Consider the following 23,035-nt stretch of genomic DNA (forward strand, 5'->3'; position numbering starts at 1 on the left):
AGTCCAACCTCAAAGAGCGTTTAAAGAGGAAGGGAGCCGTTCTTCCAGCTTGTATGCCCCGGGCAGGCATGACGAGTTTGCATAGAAGTGATGCATGGAAAATCCTTCTGCAGCAGGCTTTGTTTGTGGCTTCAGGGTTTAACCCTTTTCATTTGTTAAATGGTGCATCTTTTCTATTATTCCACATTACTGAATTTTATTTAAAATATTTGACCACATTTCGAAGCTCGACATGGTTGCCTTCTTTGGTGATGCTTTACTGTGACGTGCACTACAGTAGCCAGACTGCAATGCATTTTCAGCCTCGGTTACCGTTCTGTGATGAAATGACTGACCCAGCAGTATCTACGTCCCTTTTTCTGGATGGACCCATTTACAGGACTAGAAATCAACCATCACCACACTTAAACGCCATTAAAGTGTGAGCAGTGTAATGTATCCACCGGAGGCAGTCGAATGTATTTCAGAATCGATAACTAGACGATTCATGCAGGACGGCACACTGCACTGTGAGGAATGACCTCATAAGCTTTTGGCACTTAAGTGATCCAATTGCCACATATTGAAAGTTGAAAACTCACTTTACACGGTGGATTTTCCTGACGCTGTCAAAATGGTCATATGCTGTCCTGCTGCTTGTGCCGTGTGCGGACACACATTGGAAAGGCTCGAAGGAACAAAGCCGCCTTGTACAGTGAGCTCCCAAAGTCACATTTTGTCTTATCTTGGTATTGTTTTTTCCTTCAGCCTTTGATGCTTTCAGTCAGTAATCACCTCAGTTATGAATGAAATTTAGTTTTCTGTTCAATCATCGGTCCTAGAGTTAATTATATGACTGACACCATCTACCATTTTTCTGTGGGGTAGAAATCCACCGTGGTTCTGATAAACACTGAGCCCACTGCAGGATGCAGGATGGTGTAGTTTTAATTCAGAGGTCATTTTTGGTGAGACAATAGAACAATTGTTCTTTAACCGCTTCTTTTTAAAGGGAGTAAATGCCAGGATGTGCCTTTTTTTCCTCCCTCTCCTTTCTTTTTTGTATTCCAGGAAGGGTGAATACACTGGAGACTTTCATCTAGATCTCTTCGACCACTTGCTTTATCAAAGTCTGACACATGATGTACTGTGGGTCTTACTTATCCCTGGTGGTAAAAGGTTTGGGAAGACTGTAGCACATGACATATCACAGGGCTCAGGCCTCCCTCCTGTTGACTTATGGAATATTCCATTCTCATGAATCTTTGCGATGTGCCTTTTTCAAATGGACAATATCTCCTTGTGAATGCAGTCTTTTGACCCGAGTGTGCTGAGAGGCCGACACATTCTTCTATCTTTATAATGGTGGGATAGCATTAACTACATGAGATTAAACCAGGGGTGGGCCATTATTTTAACTTGCGGGCCACATTGGGTTCTAAAATTCAATAGAAGGGCCGGACCAGGAGCAGAGATGCGTGGAGTGAGAATGAAATAACATGGAATGTAGATGAAAACATTCAGATTCTAAAATTGAATATTCTAGAGTTTTTAGTTTTAAACTTTTGTTCCCATTTTAGATCTTTTTTTTATTGTGAAATGGTAAATGGCGTATACTTATATAGCGCTTTTAGACCTACAAGGCCCAAAGTGCTTTACAATCACACACACATTCACACACTGGTGGCGGCTCCGCTGCTGAACACTGCCACCAACATCCCACCAGAGGCAAGGTGGGGTTCAGGGTCTCGCCCAAGGACACTTCGACGCATGGGCGCGCAAGGCGGGAAATCGAACCTGCAACCTAATGATCATGGGTCGACCTCCTTACCGCTGCACCACGGGCGTGGTCCTTTGGTACCTTTAAGGAGATGTAAAGTGCTGTATGAATAAAGTTTCATTCATTCATGATCCTTTTAATAAAATAAATAGCATTATTTATGAAATAAAGCAATGACCAAATAACACTATGATTTACAAAGGCAAAAATTCAGAAAAAATATACTGATTCATTAAAAAAAACAAAAACAAAAAAAATAAATAGTGGATCCTCTCCCGTCATAATCCTAATAAAGACTTTAAGGGCTGCAGCTCATCACACGTCTCACCGTTTGCACAGCTGCGACCTGCACGTCTCTCACGTTTCTCTTCCAGTAATCATGAAAAAAGCACATTTCTATGTCTTCTGCTGCAGCTAAGCATATATCTGTGTTAACTTTTCACCAGCACAGAGTTCCCTCGTTTATTGCAGGAGTTTCATTCTAAAAATAACCGTGATCAGTGAAATCCACAGAGTCTGATTATTTACATACGTTTATGGCATCAAAACTCCTCACTGCCTAAATACACTTTTCTCAGACATACATGAACATTTTCACATTTTTCTTCTGTTTAAATTCTCAAACCTTCATAGAAATTAGGTCCAGGATCTTAGAATAAAGACAAAGATCTGGGGCCTCATTTATAAACGTTGCATACGCACAAAAGAAGGCGTACGCCACTCTCTACGCAATAATTGAGATTCATAAAAAGCAAACTTGACGGGAAAATGTGCGGTCCTTCACGCAAGCTCTGACCCAGGCGTACGCACAAAAACGGGTGAAATGAGAAACGGCGACGCCGTCGGCAGATGGAAGAAACACGTGAAAGTGAAAATGACAATACTGCCTCTCAGAAATAACATGAAGACTTCACAAAGCAAGTCTGACAATTAACAGCTACACCAACACCCGTTTGATCGATCAGCAGTGAAACATACAAAAAAAATCAAACGAAAATTACAACAGAAATTCAAATGAACACATATTTGCAAAAAGAAAAGTGAAATATATTCTGCAATATTGGCATGTTGTGCAATTCATCCTCATAAATAATATAGTTAACAGAACGAAATAATGTACAAAACTGATATTCTCGTCAATGTGTCCGTCTGGCGGAGCAGATAGAGGTGCAATTAGACAGACAGACAGATGTACTAATAGTTCCCAGGGGAAAGTTGTTTTCATAGTAAAACATTTCTTCATAAACTATGGAATTATGGTATTCATGCATATGCCTTTAGTTTGTTTTATTTTTGATAAAACAATGTATGGCGTATGTCTCAACCATTCAGAAAGCAACAAGAAATTACATTTGCGCTGAACAATTTCCCATTTCCACGTGGATTATTACCGACATCTGTAGCTTGTCAGATGTAATTAAATGGATGGAAATAAAATGCCCCATCACAATGCCTAATGACGCACAATGGCTGATCTTGCGCTCTTAGAAGATGTGGCAAATGGAAGAATTCAGAGTGAACGCATCTTTAGACAGCAAGAAGACTTGCTGGCAAACGAGGACGAGTGGCTTATGAGCCGGTTCCGACTTCCTCCAGCCGTCCTGTTGGACCTCTGCAGACTTTTGGGCCCGGCGTTACAGAGGAGCACTCGGAGGAACCACGCGTGTCACCCATTGCATCTGTCTCTCCGGTGCCCCCCCCCCCCCCCCCCCCCCCCCCCCCCCCCCCCGTGGCAGAGACACTCTGGCGATGCAGCGCTAGACGTTTTTTATTCCTCGACCTTGATGTCCGACCATTTCTTCTTTATTTCGGCCACGGTCTGAGGTTATGAGGCTACAGCATTTTCGGCGTCTGCCACCGTTTGCCACTCACGTGCCTTTTCGGCATTAGTAATGCCCACACTGTGCCCTCCAAACAACACTTTTCTCCTCTTTTACATCTCGCCAACGATAACTTCTACTTCACATTGAGTAAAGTTACGTTTTTTTGATTTCCTCTCTGTGTTTGCCATGATTTCGCAAGACATGAATATTAATTTGTGGGCGTTTCACGGACTATTTATGGGCAACTATGGGCGTGTCATGAAGCCGCAAAAGCTGCGCTGCATTTAGAATTGGTTGTGATTTATTAAGGGAAAGATGCGTAGGATGTGCGTGCGCACGGTTTAATAAATCCGAATATTTCTGTGCGTACGCACGTCCTATGTTTCATCCGTACGCCACTTCTGACGCAAATCCTACGCAAAGTTTTATAAATGAGGCCCCTGATCATCAATCACAGATTTCTGTAGATCTGAAGAGCTCCGCGTTTCTGTACAGGAGACACGGCTCGGGGAGATTGATTGACAGGGTCTCCAGCCAATCAGGACACAGAACAGGATGCGCTGTTAAAAAAGGCAGCATGGCAAGGCAAGCGGGGGGCATAAAACAACTAGAGCACATAATTATTGATAGAAGATTCATAACTCCCCAGGAACTTCAAGACAAACATGGAATAAATAACTTCTTGGAATATCAGCAACTTAAATCAATTATTACTAAAAAGTTTAAATACAGAGACAACGATTTAAAGCTACCAGATGTAGTTACCACTCTGATTAATTTCTCAATGAATAAAACTCTCTCCAAAATATACAAACTTTTATGTAATTTAGATAATAATATTTCACTTCCGACAACAAAATGGGATGCGGATTTGAGCATCAGCACAGATGAAAGCTTCTGGTCAGAACCTTGTCTAAACACCTTTAAAATTACAAAAAGTCCAAATCTGCAGCTAATCCATTTCAAAACTATTCACAGAATTTACTACACTGGACAGAGGATGTTCAAGATGGGTCTCAGTAACTCAGACATTTGTCAGCACTGTGACAGTAATCTACCCGACAATTACATGCATGCACTATGGTTCTGCACGCCTGTCCAGGCTCTCTGGCAGCAGGTATGTGCCGATCTATCAGTCTGGCTTAAGGTTTCAATCACAGCTTCACCGTCACTTTGTGTGCTTGGTGACATGAGTGCCATCGATGTAGAAGGAGGATTAGGCTCTATCATTTTCATAACTCTTTGCATTGCTAAAAAAACTATTTTAATAAATTGGAAAAGCAAAAAAAATATAAATATAAGTCAACACAGAAATCTGCTGCTTGATCATATCAGCTTGGAAAAAATGTCAGCCCAAAGTTCAAGTAACTTTGAAAGAATTCGGTCTCTCTGGTCTCCCATAGCTAACTCCATGACTTAGGGGGTGGGGGGGGCCTGGTCGTCGCTGCTCCTTGCCCTTCTGCCGTGGGCCGGGGTGGGGGTCGGGGCCTCCGGTGCCTGGCGGGGGGTGGTGGGGGCTCCGTTGGTCGGGGGGTCGGGTCCGGCGCCTGGGTGGGGCGGGCTGGGGCGCTGCGTGGTCCTCTGGGCTTGGGTGTGGGGGTGCGTGGTGGTGGTGGGGGGGGGGTGGCGGTCTGGCTTGGCTTGGGGGGGTGGTCCCTTTGTCTGTGCTGGGGGGGGTTGGCGGGGGGCGCTGCTCGGGGGGGGGCCCCAGCGGCGCTGGATGGGCTTCCCATCTACACCTGGGGCTGGGATCGGCCCTTCCCTGGCTCTGGGGCGGGACGGGACAACCCTCTTGGGGCCCCCGGATGCTCTGGGTGTCATCCGCTTCGGCTGCGGGGTCTGGGGTGGGGTGGGGTGGGGGGGTCTTGTCGGCCCTGTCCTGTGGGGGGGCATTCTGGGGGAGGGGGGGGCCACTATTGGTACGGGGCAGGGGGGGTTGATGGGTCGGGGTCTCCGCTGAGGCCATCTGCGGTTTCCCCGGCCGGTTGGCTGCCTCGGTCCCGTCGGGGCCTGACCAGACCTCTTCTAGGGCCGGCGTTTGGGGGTGGGGGCCAGGGCTTGCTCCGGGGGGGGGCCGGCGCTTTCTGGCTCCTCTCTCTCTGTGTGGGGGGGTGGTGCTGGGCCTGGGGTGTCGGCGCCTCTGGGGGTGGGGCCCCTGGGCTGGGTGGGCCTGGCCCCCTTGCTGGGGGGGGGGGGGGGCGGGGGCGGGGGACAGCTGTTTGACCACCGGGGGACAGTCTATCAGCTGTCCCCAACTTACCCCCTTCCTCATATAACCTCATAATAGGGTGAGGGGGTGGGGGGCTTAGCCTGCGATGAGCCTTGGGGGGGGGGTTTACTAGGCAGTGGCCCCCCTCCTATGGTTGCCGTATGGAGTGGGCCCCCCCTCTTTCGGTTTTATTTGCACCTTAGACATGTAGGGCCCTTGGTAGGGGGGGTGCTTGGACATCACTGCCAGCAAGCAGCGGATGTCCTCCTAGCACCCTACCCGCCAATTTTAACCGCACCTTAGACATTTAGGGCCCCTTGGTGGGGAGGGTGAGGGGACGTCACTGTGAGTAATCAGGAGATGTCCCCTTAGTGCCCTACCCGCCAATTTTAACTGCACCCCCCTTAGTACACACACCCCTCCCCCCTTAATATATACATCCCAACATAAACACACACACATGCACACACACACCTTCTCAAACACACATACACGCACACACATGTTGCAAGGAAGGTGGGACCTGGGTCCATCTGTCCCCTGCCTCTTCCCTGGTCGGGGGTACGGGCCCCTTTGCAACGGCGGCCGTGTCCCCGGGGTGCCGGCTTCCTGGGCCCGGCGGTTCTCTCTCCGCGCGGTGGGGGGGTTCACATTACATCTGAGCCGGGGGTGTCTGGTCCCTGGGGGGTGGGTTCTGGTTCTTGCTCCTGGGTGCTGGGCCCCGCCAAATTTCCAACTGTGGCCGAGCCTGGTCGGGCCATATTTAAAACACCCCTTGTGGGCCCTCTTTTTTTTCCCCGGGGTTCCCCCCTCCTGGGCGGGGGCGGCGGGCCCCCTGCCTCGCTCCTCCCTGGACCAACCGTGGGCCGGGCGGGTGGCTGCCTGGAGTGCGGGGCGGGTCTCCCTTGGGGGGTCCTGGCTCGTACCTGGGGTTGGGGCGGGGGGATGCCCGGAACTCCTGGGTGGTGGTGGGGTGCTCGTTTGGGGCTTTGGGCGTCCTTCTCCGGTGGGGCCCTGCGTTGGGTTCTCCTGGCGCGGCAGGGGGGCTGCTCTCCTGGTTGGGCTGGGGCGGCGCTCTCTTTCCCTCCGTGCCTCCCTGGCCTCTGGCTCTGGGGGCCTTCCGGCGGCCCTGCTGGCCCTGGCCAGGGTGGCGGGCTTGGTCGCCCGGGCGGCGGTTGTTCCCTGCCGGTTCCCGTGTGGCGTTGGGGGGATTCCGGCTGCCGCTGCTGCTGCGGTGGGGGTCTTGGGGTGGGGATGGCTGGGCACTCTCCCTCCTTCTTTTCACGTTCCACCATCCATTTTAGAAGAACATAAACACTCACCTGAGCACAGGTGTTAGCTCAACAGACTGAATGACTGAAATATTTCACACTAGTTGGTTTTAAGGCATAAGTATGCGTGTGAACACTGTTTTATGTACATGTCGACAGGTGGACATTTTTGCAGCTAGCAGGTGTGTTTATAACATTTGAGTGTGTGTGTGGACAGGCCCCGCCCTTTTTGTACTACATTTGAACCTTACCATAATGATTAACAACCAGTAAACTTGTTGCTTTATGCTGCTTCATGGTCTCACCCCCCTTCCCCTCCTATTATCACCCCCTACCCCCCTCTCTCTAACGTCCCTCTCTCTTCTTCCCCTCTTTCCTTTTCCGTCCGGTCCAACACCAAAGATTTTCAGACATGTTTGAAATTAATAAAGTTTGGCCTCAATTACAAAAGGGGTTTATTCAGACATACCTTTGGTTTGTCTGAAGATTAATAACCCCTCTTGTTAAAGTAAAATATGTCCAACACAAGAGGCCCTCAGCTCTCATCTGTCTGCCCAGCTGTTGGACAGGACAAGTTAGAGAAAAAAACAAAAAAAAGGCAGCATGATCGCTTTGAAAGAACGAGCTAAACCGGGAAAGATGAACTGCGACGTAGAAAAGGAAGACTGTCTTCTGTTCTGTTTGACAGAGATTTTTAGAGGGTTTCAGATCACATTTTGATCGTGTGGTCAGATTAAAAAACAAAACATGGGTCTCTGATATTGTTCAGTGGGCCGGACCAAACATGGAGGCGGGCCAGATCCAGGCCCACCCCTGGATTAAACAAAGGGCAGGGGAACCAGCGTGCTCTATTTGAGCTCCATCCCAGCTAAACTGGAATGGGAAAACTTAAACAACCTGCAGACTCCTTTAACATTAGTTTGTTTTTCTTTTGCAGATCATGTTTTCCAAATTTGCCTAATATTGTAGCTACAGTAGGACTTCCTGCCAATTACCTTGATGTCTGGTGTGAATATCTGTAACTATATGTTTTTTTCGTATTTACGTAACAGAAAAAATATCCAACATGATGTGGAAGAATAGAAGAATTTAGCACACAATAATTGGCTTAATTTTTATGTAACACAGCTTTATTCCCTGGGCCAAGGACACTGACTGATGCCTCTTTGCTGCAACCGTTGGTTTGTTAGCGTTGGGATTTGGGTTGTGTTATCATTTCAGTTTGATGCTGTAGCCCTAAGGTCTGGCTCCCTCTGTGCTGTGTCTTTGGCTGATCTTGGCATTTCTTATTTTCCCAGGGTCCTCTGTGTGACTACAACACTTTTGGGAATATCTCGCCACATTTCCCACTTCCCAAGTTGCCAGAAACACGTGTTTTCAAGATAAAGCTCCGCTTCTTTTTAGTGATTTTTTATTTTCTATCTTCTGCAGCTTGCACAGTTTTTGATGTTTCACAAGGTTTATGCTCTAAGAGTAGATACTTAAAGCTACTGAAAAGCCCAATAAATGTAGGCATGCTCGTCATAACGATGTGTTTTAACTAAAAGCTGAGCGGATGTCCTCACATTTCACTGTTGACTCATTGGAGATGGGTTTAGGTTGCATCCCTCTCCGTCCGAATGCTTTTATATTTTACTACATGACAGTTTCCAAACTCCAACGGTGATGACTACGAAATCACAGCTCATTACCATTTTCCAGTATTTAAACTAGATAACATAAATGGTGGAAGTTTTTCTAATACGGCAGTTTAGTGTCATGAACCCACTAAGAAAACAGAATAATGATGGTGATGGTGACCTATGCTGTCCTCCTCTCCTAAAGGTTTTTAAATGAAACATGGAAGCATGTGAGGCAGAGCAGTGCTAAAGGAAAACCTGGAGGCTACATGGATTCTTTTTGGAAATGTCTGTGTTCTCTATCAAGCTACAAATATATTCATCATTAGACGTTAACGGTAGCATATCAGTTTTCAAATAAAAGGATCATCTCTCATTAGCTGTGTTTTCAGTGACTATGAAATTACACAAATTGGATTTGGGATAGTAAATTGCCAAATGGAAAGAAATTTGCATTTACTGAGAAAAGGTTTTTGAGCTTGGAGGATGAGGTGTATCGAAGTTGACATATTTTGCAAAATTACTTGTAAATAAGTCACATGACTACCAACTATGCACAGGAAGCCAGCATGCTTCCATCTTCTGGAGTGAAGATGGAAGGGTGAAGGAGGGATACACCCTGGACGGCTGGCTGGTCAGCAAACAGAGAGTCGCTGTGGGATGGGGAGGTGGCCACCCGCCCAAGAGCCAGCATAGCTGGAGCGATCGCGCTGATGGTGGAGCCTGCTGTGCCAGGCAGTGGAGCCCGTTGGTCGCTATCCCGGCCCCTGAGCGGCTGGCTGGCCGGCAGACAGAGAGCTGCTGTGGGATGGGGAGGCGACCTGCTCAAGCCTCCTACATCTTGTGATATTTTTCTTGTTTTTATCGAGTCAGTAATAAAACGATCCTCTAATTTTGATGAAACGGTCTGCCGTCCAACTGGGTCACAGAGACGCAGAAGTAGCAGCGAAAAGCTTCTGCAGCGGAAGTGAAGAGAGTCTGAATGATGGAGACGGGATTACCGATGCTTTAGTAGAGCTTTTTAAGATAAATAAATCCCACCTTTAAACATCCTCCGTTTCTTCCATGCATTGTGATGACATATGCAGACATGGCTCCATGTGCTGGTAGCTCCTCCCACACGCGTGTTTTGGACAGGTGTCAAGCAGCAAATGTGACGTGCGTCAAAAGCCACATTAATGCATCTTCTCAGGGGCTCTTCAAGCTTTCAGTTACATCAACTGGCTATTTTATTTTACGTTCATTTGTCAACTGCTATGTGTGAACATGTATGTAAGAGTTTTTCTTTCCTGTATATTTCTCATTTATTTTATTGTGCTGCTACTACAACTTCATTTCCCTACAGAGATAAATAAATGAAATCTTAATCTTAAAAGAGAGGAAAAAAAGAAATGCATACACTTAGACTATTTCCGTTATGTTTTTCTGATACTGAGGGAAGTTTTAGTTTGAAAAATGACTGGATTCTATTTAACAATCCATCTGTCTTTACGTGTTTTGTGACATTAGCAGCTACTTGTGTCGCAATGTTAAAAGCCCAAAGCTAAAAAGTTAATAAAAACCAAACAAACGTATTTGGAAAGTTTTGGTAAGGAAACCAAAGAAGAAACTTTGACTTCAAAGAAAAGTAAAGCTGCTGTTTGCAGACAAATCCAGGATTTTTCCCCGACATACAGATTTAAGGAGACGTTGGTCTCATGTAGCGGAAGTCACTTTGCCTGATAAGGGGGGGCTGACTCAAATATTTCACACACGCAGATAATAAAGTGGCAGACGTGGTGTATTCACCTCTGTTATATTTAGAAAACACCAGTTTTACCACGGTTGAGTCATTTTATATTGCTTTATTTATCCATCACACCTTAAAAGTTGGACGCGGCTAAAGTTAGCATCCGGTTGTTGAAAGGAAAATCTTTATCACAAAGTCTTAAGTTTAAACCAAAAAAATTGGCTGATTTGTGTAAACTTATTTACGGGACATTTATCAATTAGGGTTGTGCCGATGGACGACTCCCCTTCGTGATGCCACGCCCCCGCCACGCTGCAAGGCGGCACCAGAAGCCGTGGTTACATGTGCAAAATATCTTGATCGGATCAATGGTTGGATTAGAATTGAACCGTGTACATGGGCCCAGAAAAAACGTTTCCGATTATTACAAACGTTCACATGGTCTCACTTTTGGTCAGAATAAATCATTCGCACATATACATAGATATGTCAGGTCAGTAATATACGAGATGATCTTCTAAACGTGCTTTTATTATTATTATGGTTATTATGAAGCACATGTTCGCTCATCATTTTATTTTTAATCCGTGTGGTCAGTATTTTTTTTATGGAAGAACGGAGCTGGAAGAAGTTGAAGAAGGGTTAGGAGAGGCTAACACGGGCTAACAACATTTAGCCTTGGATGAACATAAATCCATGCGGGAAATTCTGCAATCTGCATCTTGGCTGCATGTAAATATGTGAGAATAACATCAGCCTTTATTTTGTCGGGACACGACAGGAAACACAAATCCATGTGATTGTTTGAATTGTTTCTAAGGACTGAGCGACATTTCTGCTTTGAAAAGCTCAAACACCGCCCCAGAGCCGCTGTGTGAGCTGACGGTCCGAGGTCTGCCTGGACACACACTTTTACCGGAAGACCCGGTTCTCCTGAGTTCAGTAGCTCGTTCACGTAGAGCTGTGGGACGGAATGCTGTCCGAAGTCTCAAACACATAGCGCACCCGTAACAAAGCATCCTCCCTTCCCCTCAAACACAAAGTCCATCTGCTCTGCTAGGAGACACGGTCGCTCGGTCCACCGGTTCACTTGACTAATCAAGTGCAGGAGCGGACTACTTCTTTTCTATCTTGTTTGTTATTTATTTATTTAGTCAATTCCCTCAGTGTATACTGAGGGAAGTCATTAGTTGTGAAATAAAGTAATGAAGCAAAATAACCAATAATAATTATATAATAACAAAAAATTAAAAATACCCCCCCCCCCCCTCCCACGATATCATCGTCCATCCTGATGGTTTACTGCAAACATCGTCAACTGCCAATTTAAGGGACATCGCCCAACCCTATTATGAATTTGAAATGTTCCTATGTAAAAACAAAAAATAAGTGCACAATTAATCAGGATTTATGTAACACTGTGTGGTGTTAACAATCCAATTGGTTTATTATTTAACTAATATTTACAGTATGTGAAGTGTATCAGATTAATATGAATATCTTCAGAACATATATAAATTATTAATGTACTTCTATACAAATATGTCTACATGTGTAAACCGTGTATATTCCAAATTGAATTTATTTAATTGAGTTGAATCGAATCAAGTGGATTGAAAGACTGATTGGTGATACCCAGTTCTACTTATTACCCTGGTCTAATTCTACAGTCCCCTCTATATAAAAAAAACCTTTCTAAAGTTAAATTCTTCCCTCTGTCCCATAGCTGGAGCTTTGCTAAAACTTGGCCCCTGGCCTGGAGTATCATGAATCTTAACCTTGGTGGAACTTCTTGTAAATGAATACCCACTCGCCTCAGTAAAATGAGACATAACTCTAAGGAACGGTAGATCTAGACTAGAGCCACATTGTTGTTAAGATGAAGCTTTATTTACCCAACTTGAACACCTCATAAAAATCATCCTTAATGATGATTTTTTTAAACTCTTAGACTTGTGTGGGCTTTATTTTTTACCACCTTTGAATGCTTAATCCAGTCCTAAATAATCCTCCTGGTGACAAGGATGTTCCAGCCTTGCTAGCCGTCGCATATCTGATGCCAACAGTGATGATTGATATTTTATCTCAGTCCCCAAATGACTAATGCCAGCTAAATGCTCCTGTGGTTGTTGTTAGGCTGCCATTTTTCAAGGTCTCTCTGGGGTTCTTGGCTTGTTGTTGCGTGTTATATTATGGAACAAATAGTGGAACATAATGGTGGCATAGATGATTTAACTGCCCTCAGGGTGACGGGAAAGGAAAGTGATTTTTTTTTTCTTTATCTACAGAAATGTCTTTCTTTGGTCTTTGTAGTCACTTTAAAGCCTTAGTTCCTCAGCCTCGTGAAAGCAATGGCCTATTGTTTAACCTAGAGCATGCTAAACCTGGATTCTCCAATGTCGTCCACATCTCACACGAATGTATTTGGTTTGCATGCAGCCCAGCTCTCCTCTGGTTCCTTCAGGCCCAGCTCTGTGTTGTCTGCTCTGCTTCATCAGAAATTCTGTGGCTTTAATCCATTGCCCACAGGGGACGGCTGACATGGATGTGTGTAAACTGTTGACGTGCCGCTGTCGCATTCGCTCTCTGATCAAAGACGCTGTGCTCTCTTCTTTTACAACCTGCCTTGAAATGTGGTCCAAGTCTTAGTCTTGCAGACTTCCGTCTTTCTGTTTCCCACTTTCTGTTAACTTTTGTGTCTCCATTGTAAATTGGTTCCTATGATAGTAGCACTAGAGCCATTTGTGACTGTGCAGATGTAGCGTCCTCCACATTTCTTTAAGCAAGAACCGGTAAGAACAGGAACCGGTAACGCTCTGACTTATGCGCGTGAGGAACAATTGGCATCAACATTACGCTAACTTTAATTAATTGTTGTAAAGGAAGCAACTATTCGTAAGAACTCTGTTAATCTGGAGTTTATGGATGTGTGGAAAAAGACGACTGGTATCTTTTGAGCGGAGGTGCTGACCAAGCTGCTTACAAGTCATCCTGCAAAGGTCGTTTCTATTCAGAGGTTCAGGAAACTCAACACCCAGTTTCTTAAGATTCTTGTCAAAAGTCTTCTAAGAAATGGGTTGTGCTCTAGTTTTACATTTGTTTGGAAAATTACATTTGCCTGCTTTTTATCTTTATCAATGCATAATGAGCTTCTTCTGAGAATGAACAAATCCTGGGAAACGCATGACGAGGATATCCTGGTATACCTGTAATGCAGACTGCATACTTTTATGTATTTCTTTAATTAGACCGTTAACTTGAAGAAATTCCAACAGATTCTAAGGCGTAGAAAAACAGCTCTGTGCTGATATGCAACACTTTACAGGAGTAGTGTTTGCACAATGACACACTGAGTCTGATGCAGAAAAAGGAAACTTCCAAACACGTTAGAATGACGTTTAGCTCATAAATGGTCAGTTTTAGTAGTTCAAGAGCGTGTTATTTTGTGACAGCTCAGGTGTCCAGTGTTTAAAGTCTCACTCCAATCATCTCTTCATCTATTTTAAAAGCGTCCCCTTTTTATAATTTTGTCCTTTTTTGTCAAAATCAAGGAACCAGTGGTATTTTTTTTGGGACAGTTTCTGCAGAGTGGCAGTAGTTCATATGAAATTGGCCTCTGCATTGGTGACGGACCGTTGGCGTAGAGTACACTTTAAAATGCCCACACTATTGCACTCATCAACGCAAATCACGTTTCTTATTTGTGTCCCCGATGAACAATGGCTTTGGGTAGTCATCCATTCTTCATCTCTTACAGAGCACATTTCCCAGTGAGGATGACTGTTGTCAGTCTGGGGGGCTGCCTCAGGGAGTGTGCATGCGAAAGGACGGTCTGCGCCCCCAGCGCTCTCTGTAATTCTGTTGACAATATTTGATTTTCTTTTTGGCATTTTCTTTTTTTTTTAATAGAAGTTAAAGGGACATTTGTGCCTAAAAGACACAGAACGGATTGTCTGCACCCCCGGTAGCACAAGCTGTCTGCAGTTCACCCATTTAAGTTTTATAAAGGTGCTCTGGGGTGGCGGGTGCTGCTGATTCTACCAACAAGGAAACAGCATTTTGTTTGCAAATTAAAGTATATAGTATGAGATGCTACAGTCTCTTAGTTCTCTGAATCCTTAACGGTTGGTTCTATTAGTGGTGCAGTAGGTTTGGTGTGTGTATATATATATATATAGTCTTATCTACAGTATGTCCATACAGCCTTTTCCAGTCATACCCATGTTGGGGTATTATTTTGTGAGTGGATGGACATGACGGCAAATGAAAACTATATACCTAAAGTATTCACAGCTAAAGAAGCAACGGTGGAAAAAATTGTTTGGGAAATGCATCACATTTTTCTGAAGCACTTTTTTTTGTCCTCAAACGGTTGAATAGTTCAGTCTGAGTGGTAAAGAAATGTGAAAGGACCTTGCAGACCATAACACTACAAGAAGAATCTAAAGTCACCAATGATATCATTTAAAAATATGTTTTAGGATTTTTTTCTCTACATAGGTCTTTAGGCTTCATTTTATTACAAGTTTAATACATTTTATTCAGGCATGTTTTTTTCATCGCTAAGGTGTACTATAAGAATGAAAAAAAAAAAGCGCTTTCTTGCACTGTTACTTCTACGTGTTAGATACCATTGGCATGTTAATGCAGATGGACAGCAAGCCAGGATGCTAGCTCTTTGCTCCTTCATTCAGGTCTCCTTTAGACAGCTGACAAAGGATATTGTGGCTTGAAAAATTGACGAGTAAAACTGAAATACATGAAACGTAACCAGAGTAAAACCCAGCAACAGTTAAGCACTAAAACAATATAAAAAAATCAGGAAACAGCATCAAAATAATGCTTTAATTTAAACTTAAATATCTCCAAGTTGTAGAAGGTATTAATGATGAAAACGAGACATTTATATGCTAATTAGACCTTTAACACGTGCATTTGTATGCAAATGTGCAGCAACAGCTGGCGGAATACACCGGCAAGGTCTATATCCTTAAAACAAACATGTATAGAAAATAAACATAAACTTTATGAATGCATAACATTAGCATATTCTTATTGTATTAGTCATTATTAAACTTACAGCTTTGTTTTCAAAGGTTTTGATGAGATGTTAAGACGTAGCAGGAGAGCAGCTTGAACATTAGAAGCACTTCTCCCAAAAACAGGACTTCCTGCTACCCATGGTGCAATGCAACTACAGACTATCCCACCAAAATAAAACAGAAAAATCCTTACCGACAGAATCATAACTTTTAACTTAACTTGGACTGCTAACGCAGAATTATGATATTGCCAGAATTATGATATTGCCAAATGCTTCGTCGATATATATGTTGATGATCGTCCCGATGGGTTGAATAAAGCATCGGTTCAGAGAGAAAGTTCCCCTCTTACCGCTTGTTTTTGTCCAGATGATGACGCTAAAGGTTGTTTTAAAGAACCCGGCGCAGTGATACAGAAGATTTAAGATGGGTGACCGGAACTTGTTTTTTGGGCGTGCGGTTATCACCGTGCGTTATTACTTTTTAATGCACGCCGTAGAAGCCTGAACCGCCATAAGCCTGGCATGTTTGGTGATTTCAGAATTCTTTCTGGTCAGATGGTCGTTCAGATATGCAGCAGATCCCTTCAGATTCCTCCTTTGATTCATCAGAGCTAGCTTGTGTTTTTGATTCACAAACCTGATGAGGATCGCTGGTTTATCCGTCTCCTTTCTCCTGGGGAGCGGGTGGCAGGTCTCCATGGTATTTAGATCCAGGGAAATCCCTTTAGACTTGAGAAATGATTCCACTTGGTGTTCCAGAGTGTCTCCCTCGCTCCCCGTTTCAGAAGAACCACTAGGAATGCTAGCGCTGTTAGTATTAGCAATGCTAGCTCCAGCTGCATTTAGCTTTGCACGAGGTTTGAGTGGTATTCCAGTGAGAATGACATTATTCATCCTCGCTTGTTGTTCCACATCGTCCAGTCTTTTCTCCAGATTATCGACCCAGTTATCTCGTTGCTCGTTTTAGCTCGGAATCTTCTGAACTCTTCCATTAGCTCCATGGGAGGAGTTAGCTGAGCCTGGATGTCGTTCATTCGCTCCATGAAAGGACATAACGTAGCTTGAATGTCGTCAAGTATTTTTCTTAAGGTCATCTTAGTCACCCGTTGCTTGGTTTTTCTTCGGGGCCATGGTCAGCTGTCTTTTTTTCGAAGAAAATCAACTTTTAAGTCACTTGAAGATTGTCGTGAGAGCTGCCGAGAGCCAAACGCGTCCATGTTATAACCCAGAACCAGAAGCTCCTAGATTACATTCATTCTTATTAAACTGACTTATTATCACTAAAATATTTTACTGATTTTCACGTTTTATCAACACAAACAAAATACAAAGACGTAACACCAAAAGACAGAATGCAATTCAAATGACAGCATGAAAGGTTAAATAAACATAAAAGTAACAGGTGATTAAGTTCAGTTGAGTACAGTTTAAATAAAAGTTGACCTGTATTCAACAAATTAAAGACATACAATATATTAAGAAATGGACCAATCATGAATGGCATTAGGAAAAAAAAAACTTAACAATAAAGTAACTTTAGTTGCAGCATATAGGTAAAAAACGTGTTTCAGCCTCAAAGTAGAAAAGAAAAGGCTGCCATGTTATGTAATCATTTAACTAGATCCTCCCAGCGGGCTGCACGGTGGTGCAGTGGTTAGCGCTTTTGCCTCACAGCAAGAAGGCCCGGGTTCAAGTCCTGGCTGGGGGACCTGAACTAGAACACCAGTGGGGACCTTTCTTTGTGGAGTTTGCATGTTCTCCCCGTGCATGCATGGGTTTTCTCCGGGGTCTCGGGCTTCCTCCCACCGTCCAAAAACATGCTTCATAGGTTAATTGGTTAATCTAAATTCACATAGATGAATTAATTAATAGATCCACTAATTGTACGTTCAAGTCTCACATGACATGACTTCTTTGACCCAATGTGTAAAAGATAGAGGGGCTGTTTTCCTTCAGGTAAATCCTATCAAGCCTCTTGCAATCAATGTACTGAAAGCTACAGCATTACCGATGGGACAACCCCAAATAAAGCAGGACCATGACATGGGCCATTAGCCCTTTAACATATCCACGAAATGGTTTTGAATTTTTTTCCCCAAAAGTCTCTTGGCCTAAGACGTGTCCATGTTCTGAACACATCCAGAACATGTGGCTTCGATTGACCGATTGATTGGCCACACCTACCACAGGAAGGGTCAGCAGATGGAAATACTATTATTAATTTACTTGGAGATAGATGGAACCTGTGCAAGACCTTCAACTGTAGTAGATCATGTCTAATGCATAGAGATGTTGAATGAATTCTTGTAACTGCCATTTGCCAAGTTTGATCTGTTAATTGTTCCCCTAGTCCTTGTTCCCATTTGACCTTTAGATGACACAGTGATAGCGATGGAGCCGCTACTTCTTAGATTTTGCTATAACTTAATGAGACCAAGCTTTATCAAGCAGATCCTAGTCCAGACATTTATGGAGCCATGTTGTTGGAGGCGAAGTTAAAGAGAAAGCTGCGTATTTGAAGGTCCCTAAAGTCTGAATGTGGAATGTCAAAATCACTTTTTAGCTGCTCGAATGTACTGTACTGTACTGTGTCCTGACATGGATAAAATAAAGAATATCTTGTTCCCGTAAATTAATATCTTGTTCCCACAAAATTATATTCCGTTCCCTTTAAATAATTAATTTGTGCAAACGAAATAATTATTCACGTGATTAGTCATTCATAAACACAGATGGATTTACAGCAGATACCTTCACATGTCTGTCTGTGTGTGACTCATTACATTGCATTGAAGACACTGAGGATGTTTAGAGATCAGATTTATTTATTTTAAAAAGCACAAAAGCATTTGTAATCGTGTCTCCATGTCTGCGTTCATTCACATCCCGGTACGGTCTTCTTCCTGCCGCAAAAGCTGCTTTCCGCGGCTACTATATCAATATTCTGCAGCTAAAATCTGGAACAGCCTCCCTGAAGTCGTAAAACAGGCCTCTTCTGTGTTCATGTTCAAATCTAGACTTAAAACATTTCTTTTTAGACGTGTATATGACTGAAAGGTCTTATCTGCACTTTTCTTTCCTTTCCTTCCTTTATTTTTAAATCAATTTTCAAATTTTTTTTTCTTTTCTTTTAAAGTAAATTTTACGTTGATTTTTTTCTAAGATGTATTGTGATTTTAATGCATTTTTCTGTTTTGTGAAGCACCTTGAATTACTTTGTGGACGAATTGTGCTATACAAATAAACTTGCCTTGCCTTGCCTTGCCTACTTCCGTGTCTGTGTGACACACATTCATTCAAGAGGGGAAAAATAAAAACAAGACTGATCGATTTATTATTGTCTGATGAAAATAAGAAAAATATCATATTTAGGATGCCCAAGCTTGTTGCTTCCACATACTGTAGCAAATTTCCGGACATAGCTCGCTCGAGCTATAAGCTATGTACTACAAGCTCCGGCCCGCCGCGGAGCTACTTTGCTTGTCATTACGGCATTCGGACAGCCAGCTGCGGTATGGGATATTGTAGTTTAGGGTTGAATACAAATAATAATATTCTGGTCTTTTAACAAACTCGTTGGCAGTCACTTAACATCCAAGGGCACATGCCACGTATCCCATCATGCATCACACATATCCCATAATGCACCTCGACCAATCACCGTGGCCCTGTAATTGTGATACATTCAAATACAACAGTACAAATGATATACTACGTAGCATGTAGCAAAAATCGATAATCAGTCCATAAAAGTACCAGTTGATATTTTATGTCTTCCCTTTTCCTGTGACCTAACGCAAAACAGCAGCAAACCAAAGTCCGTTAGCTTGATGCTAATTTATAATGGAATTTCCCATAGGACAGCTAATGCTAACGCTTGTTTCATCAAAACATACATTGCTGACTAAATGAACAGCTTTATACTCACAGTAGGGGACTCACAGTAGGAGACTTTGGACGTACCATCGTCCAAAGTCTCCCACATATAGCGCACATGTAACAAAGCATCCTCCCTTCCCCTCAAACACAAAGCTAAGTCCGGCTTCTCTGCTCAGAGACACGGTCGCTCAGTCCACTTGACTAATCGAGTGCAGGAGCGGACTTCTTCTTTTCTATTATGTTTGTTATTTTGTTTGTTTAAGTCACTTTCCTCCATTTATACTGGATCATCGCGGATGAGTCATTAGTTGGGAAATAAAATATATTAAGTAATAATGTAAAAAAACGAATAATAATTATATAATGACTGTATCGGATACCCGGGCTACTGCGCAGCAGCTTCCTCACTTCTGTAAATGCAAAGCGTTTATGGCTCACAGCTGAAGTAAAGGCTGGCATGAGGAAAATCCGGTCTTCATTCACAGTTCTTACCACCTTTGTCGCAGCAGCTTTCTTCAGTAGCATTTCATTTACACTGAAATCATCTGTTGATTAGGAGTGGAGCGTTCTGTACGCCATATCTAGACTCTGTGTTTTTTCAATGCTAAGTGCAACTTTCAGCATGTTTGCCATAAAGTCAGAGGGATTTTTACCGTGCTCTCACTCTTCTTTCCCACCGGTGATGCGGATATTGCAGTGGTGCGACTGTGCATCTGGCCCTCAGCAAGGTGCTGGTCACCTCCGACTCTAGAGCAACAATCATGTCTGAGTGCTGACTCCATGTTTAAGTCGGGGGTACGACTCCCTGTGTTGTCCAGGCTCCTGTTCATCTTCTCAGTAGCATTGCGTAGCTCTGCTCTGTCAAGCAGCTCTTGTTTGAGAGCTATGATAGCATCAAGAACCTGTCTGTTGCTGGTGGAGGGGCCAGCATCGTCCGGGCGAGGACCCGGTAAGCTAAAATTAGCCCTATTTTGGTGGTCGTCCCCCGCCTCCAATTGTTCCCCCTTGGCTGTTCTCACTGTTTTCTGATCTGGGAGAATGGTTTCCCGTGAAGAACCCTGTGAGACGCGTCTTCACAACAGGAAGTCGATTAAACTGACTTATGCACGCTTATAGGCGTACTTAGATTTTTCTCACATGATCTGTTTGCATTTTGCATTATTGAGCCAAATGTCACATATTTATTCTAATTCTGATTCTGATTTACCATAACTGTGATTTTTTTTTGTCCTTTTGTAACAACTGTGTATCATGTCTTGCCTAATATGACAGATTGTTCTTCAGAGTTTTGCTTTGAAGACTTTTCCGTATTTAATAATTCTAGCTTAGGTTGTAAGCTGTACCTTACCTCAATGCAATGTCCTGAACTCCATTTTCTCTCCCACAGTTGTAATGGGTGACCAACCTCTCTTAACTGGACGCCCCCATTCAGGAATCACAGGGGTAATGAGGGAGAGGAGGACAGCTGGTGACCCCTACTGGTCCTATTCAGGTGATGCTTTTCATGGATGCTTTTGCCAAAGCTAAATTATAAGAAAACAATCCCCTTAAACTCGTCTTTGTTTGTTTGTTGCTTTGCCGGCCATGTTTGGGTCCTCTTTAATGCTGCTTTAGCTGTTAATACATGGAAGGGCGTAGAGTGGGGATCGATCCGCCAACCCTTCGATTGTTGGACGACCTGCTCCACTGCCTGAGCTAAACTGTCAAAAGAAGTTGGTGTTGTGACTCAATGTTTGGTTGTTAGGTTTGAGACAGCCGTGGTTGACCAAAAATTAAGAAGTGGTAGGGTGCACAGGTGGGGAAAAGTAAAATATGTAACCTGTTCCTATAATTTATTGTAGTGCATGTTTTCATCAACACAGTATTTCTTTGATTACTTTAAATATAGATGGCACCTCGTAAGAGACTATTTAAAAAAATAGATTTTCAATTCACACATACTTGAGTTATCTATATTTAGATATAACTACCGTAATTACCGGACTATAAGCCGCTACTTTTTTCCTGCGCTTACAGCCGTGCGGCTCATTCAGTGACGCGGCTAATTTATGGTTTTAATTGGCGGCCGCCATGTACGTACTTTCGGACACAGTGAATGGTTAGAATTCTCTATTTAACACCAAGCACAAGTCATTTGTTTTTCAACACACCTCTAAGCAGCCAAACAGCATGGACTTGACTTCAGGTCTTAGACACTTCAGTCATGGTTCAACAAAACGAAACACGCATGCCCGGCCGCATCCCAGAATCCTTTGGTGCCATTAGACCCAACGTGCACGTGATCGCCACTACAATATGATGCAGCTTTCAAGTTAAAAGCAATCGTTAAAAACAGCGTGAAAAAATCCACCATCACCAACGGGTTTGGAAAAGCCGGTCAGCTGCGTGACAGAGAAAACAGCGCATGGAGTGAATTTACCTCTGAGTCATAGTGACTCGGCTGGCTGCACGTAAATATGTGAGAATAACATCAGCCTTTATTTTGTCGGGACACGACTGGAAACACAAATTGACGTGGTCGTGTTAACGGTTTCTAAGGACTGAGCAGAGTTTTGCATTGAAACGCTCACAGCCTCCGTGTGAGCTGGAGACTGCGTGTCGTGTGAGCTGCGGGGCCGATGGCAGTCTGAAGGCTCCCACACGTAACAGCGCATCCGCCCCTCATACACAAAACGTACAGTATTAAGTCCGATTGCTCTGCACAGACACGATTTGCTCCGTTCACCGGCGCAATGGGGACGAAGCGCTCCTCCTTGAAGCCGCCCTGGCCAGAGCTGTCGGAGAAGATAGGAAGGGGAGACAAGGAGCGCGCGGGAGCGCAGAGCGCAGAGCGCAGAGGCGTCGAGCCATTCTGCAGGCTGCAGCCAGGGCTTACTCGAGGCGTCCGCGGAGCAACAGTGTTTGTTGTGGAAGGAAACTTCTGACCCACGCGCTGCGAGGAGGCGCGCGTATCGCGCTGAGGCGCGCGCTTTTCAGTCGTCGCTGCTTTATTTTACTAGCGTGTTTTTTAACCAGTCCTGTTACTCCCATAACGCTGCCGCGACACAAGCGGAAGGAGAGCTTTACCCGTTCACCCCTCCATGCACTGCTGATACTTGCTCATTCTTAAACACGTACAACAGTATGGCGAGCCGGGCATTGGCCCCGCCTTTAGCCCCTAAGACTCATGGGAAATGGGGGATCGCGGATGTAAATTTCCTCATCATAACTGAGGGATGTAATGTTGATTATATGGTTACTGTTTGTAATTTTATGTGTGATACCTAGATTGTCAATAAGTTAAAAATAAATAAATAAAAAAATAAAAATAAAAAAACCATAACTGAGGAACTTGTGAACAGAATAGAGTTCCATGCTGTTTGGCAGATGTAGATAAACTCAAATACATGAGCCTGAGGCAAAGCTGACTCCACCAACTGTGTGCTAATGAATCACACTTGCTCTGGGAGTCAGGACGTGATTTGTCAGGATGACAATGTTGCCTAATACATGCGGCTTGTATTCCGACGCGGTTTGTGTATGTATAAAAGTAGTTCAACACATGAAAATGGGTGGGTGCGGCTAGCAATCGGGTGCGCTTTGTAGTCCGGAATTTATGGTATATTGTATAAATTAAAGCAAAGTTAAACATTTAGCATTTGAATTCATTGTAAACCAGTCAAGACCTACATTAGATTATTTAATGTCCATGTATGTATATTA

The 23,035-nt window shown here is 43.8% G+C and overlaps 1 protein-coding gene across 2 annotated transcripts in view; it reads left to right on the forward strand.

Moving 5' to 3' along the window:
- Positions 1–23,035, forward strand: part of ca16b (carbonic anhydrase XVI b) — a 164,465-nt gene that overhangs the window by 27,553 nt on the left and 113,877 nt on the right. The window contains exon 2 of one of the 2 annotated variants that reach the window (XM_078946751.1): positions 20,721–20,825. The exons of the other annotated variant lie outside the window; for it this stretch is intronic. Within the exon in view, the coding sequence (XP_078802877.1) occupies positions 20,721–20,825 (105 nt within the window). The remainder of the gene's footprint in view (positions 1–20,720; positions 20,826–23,035) is intronic. 2 annotated transcript variants of the gene reach the window in all.

Source organism: Oryzias latipes, chromosome 5 (assembly GCF_053564925.1).
Source record: "Oryzias latipes strain Hd-rR chromosome 5, Olatipes_Hd-rR_3.1".
NCBI classification, from domain to species: Eukaryota; Metazoa; Chordata; class Actinopteri; order Beloniformes; family Adrianichthyidae; genus Oryzias; species Oryzias latipes.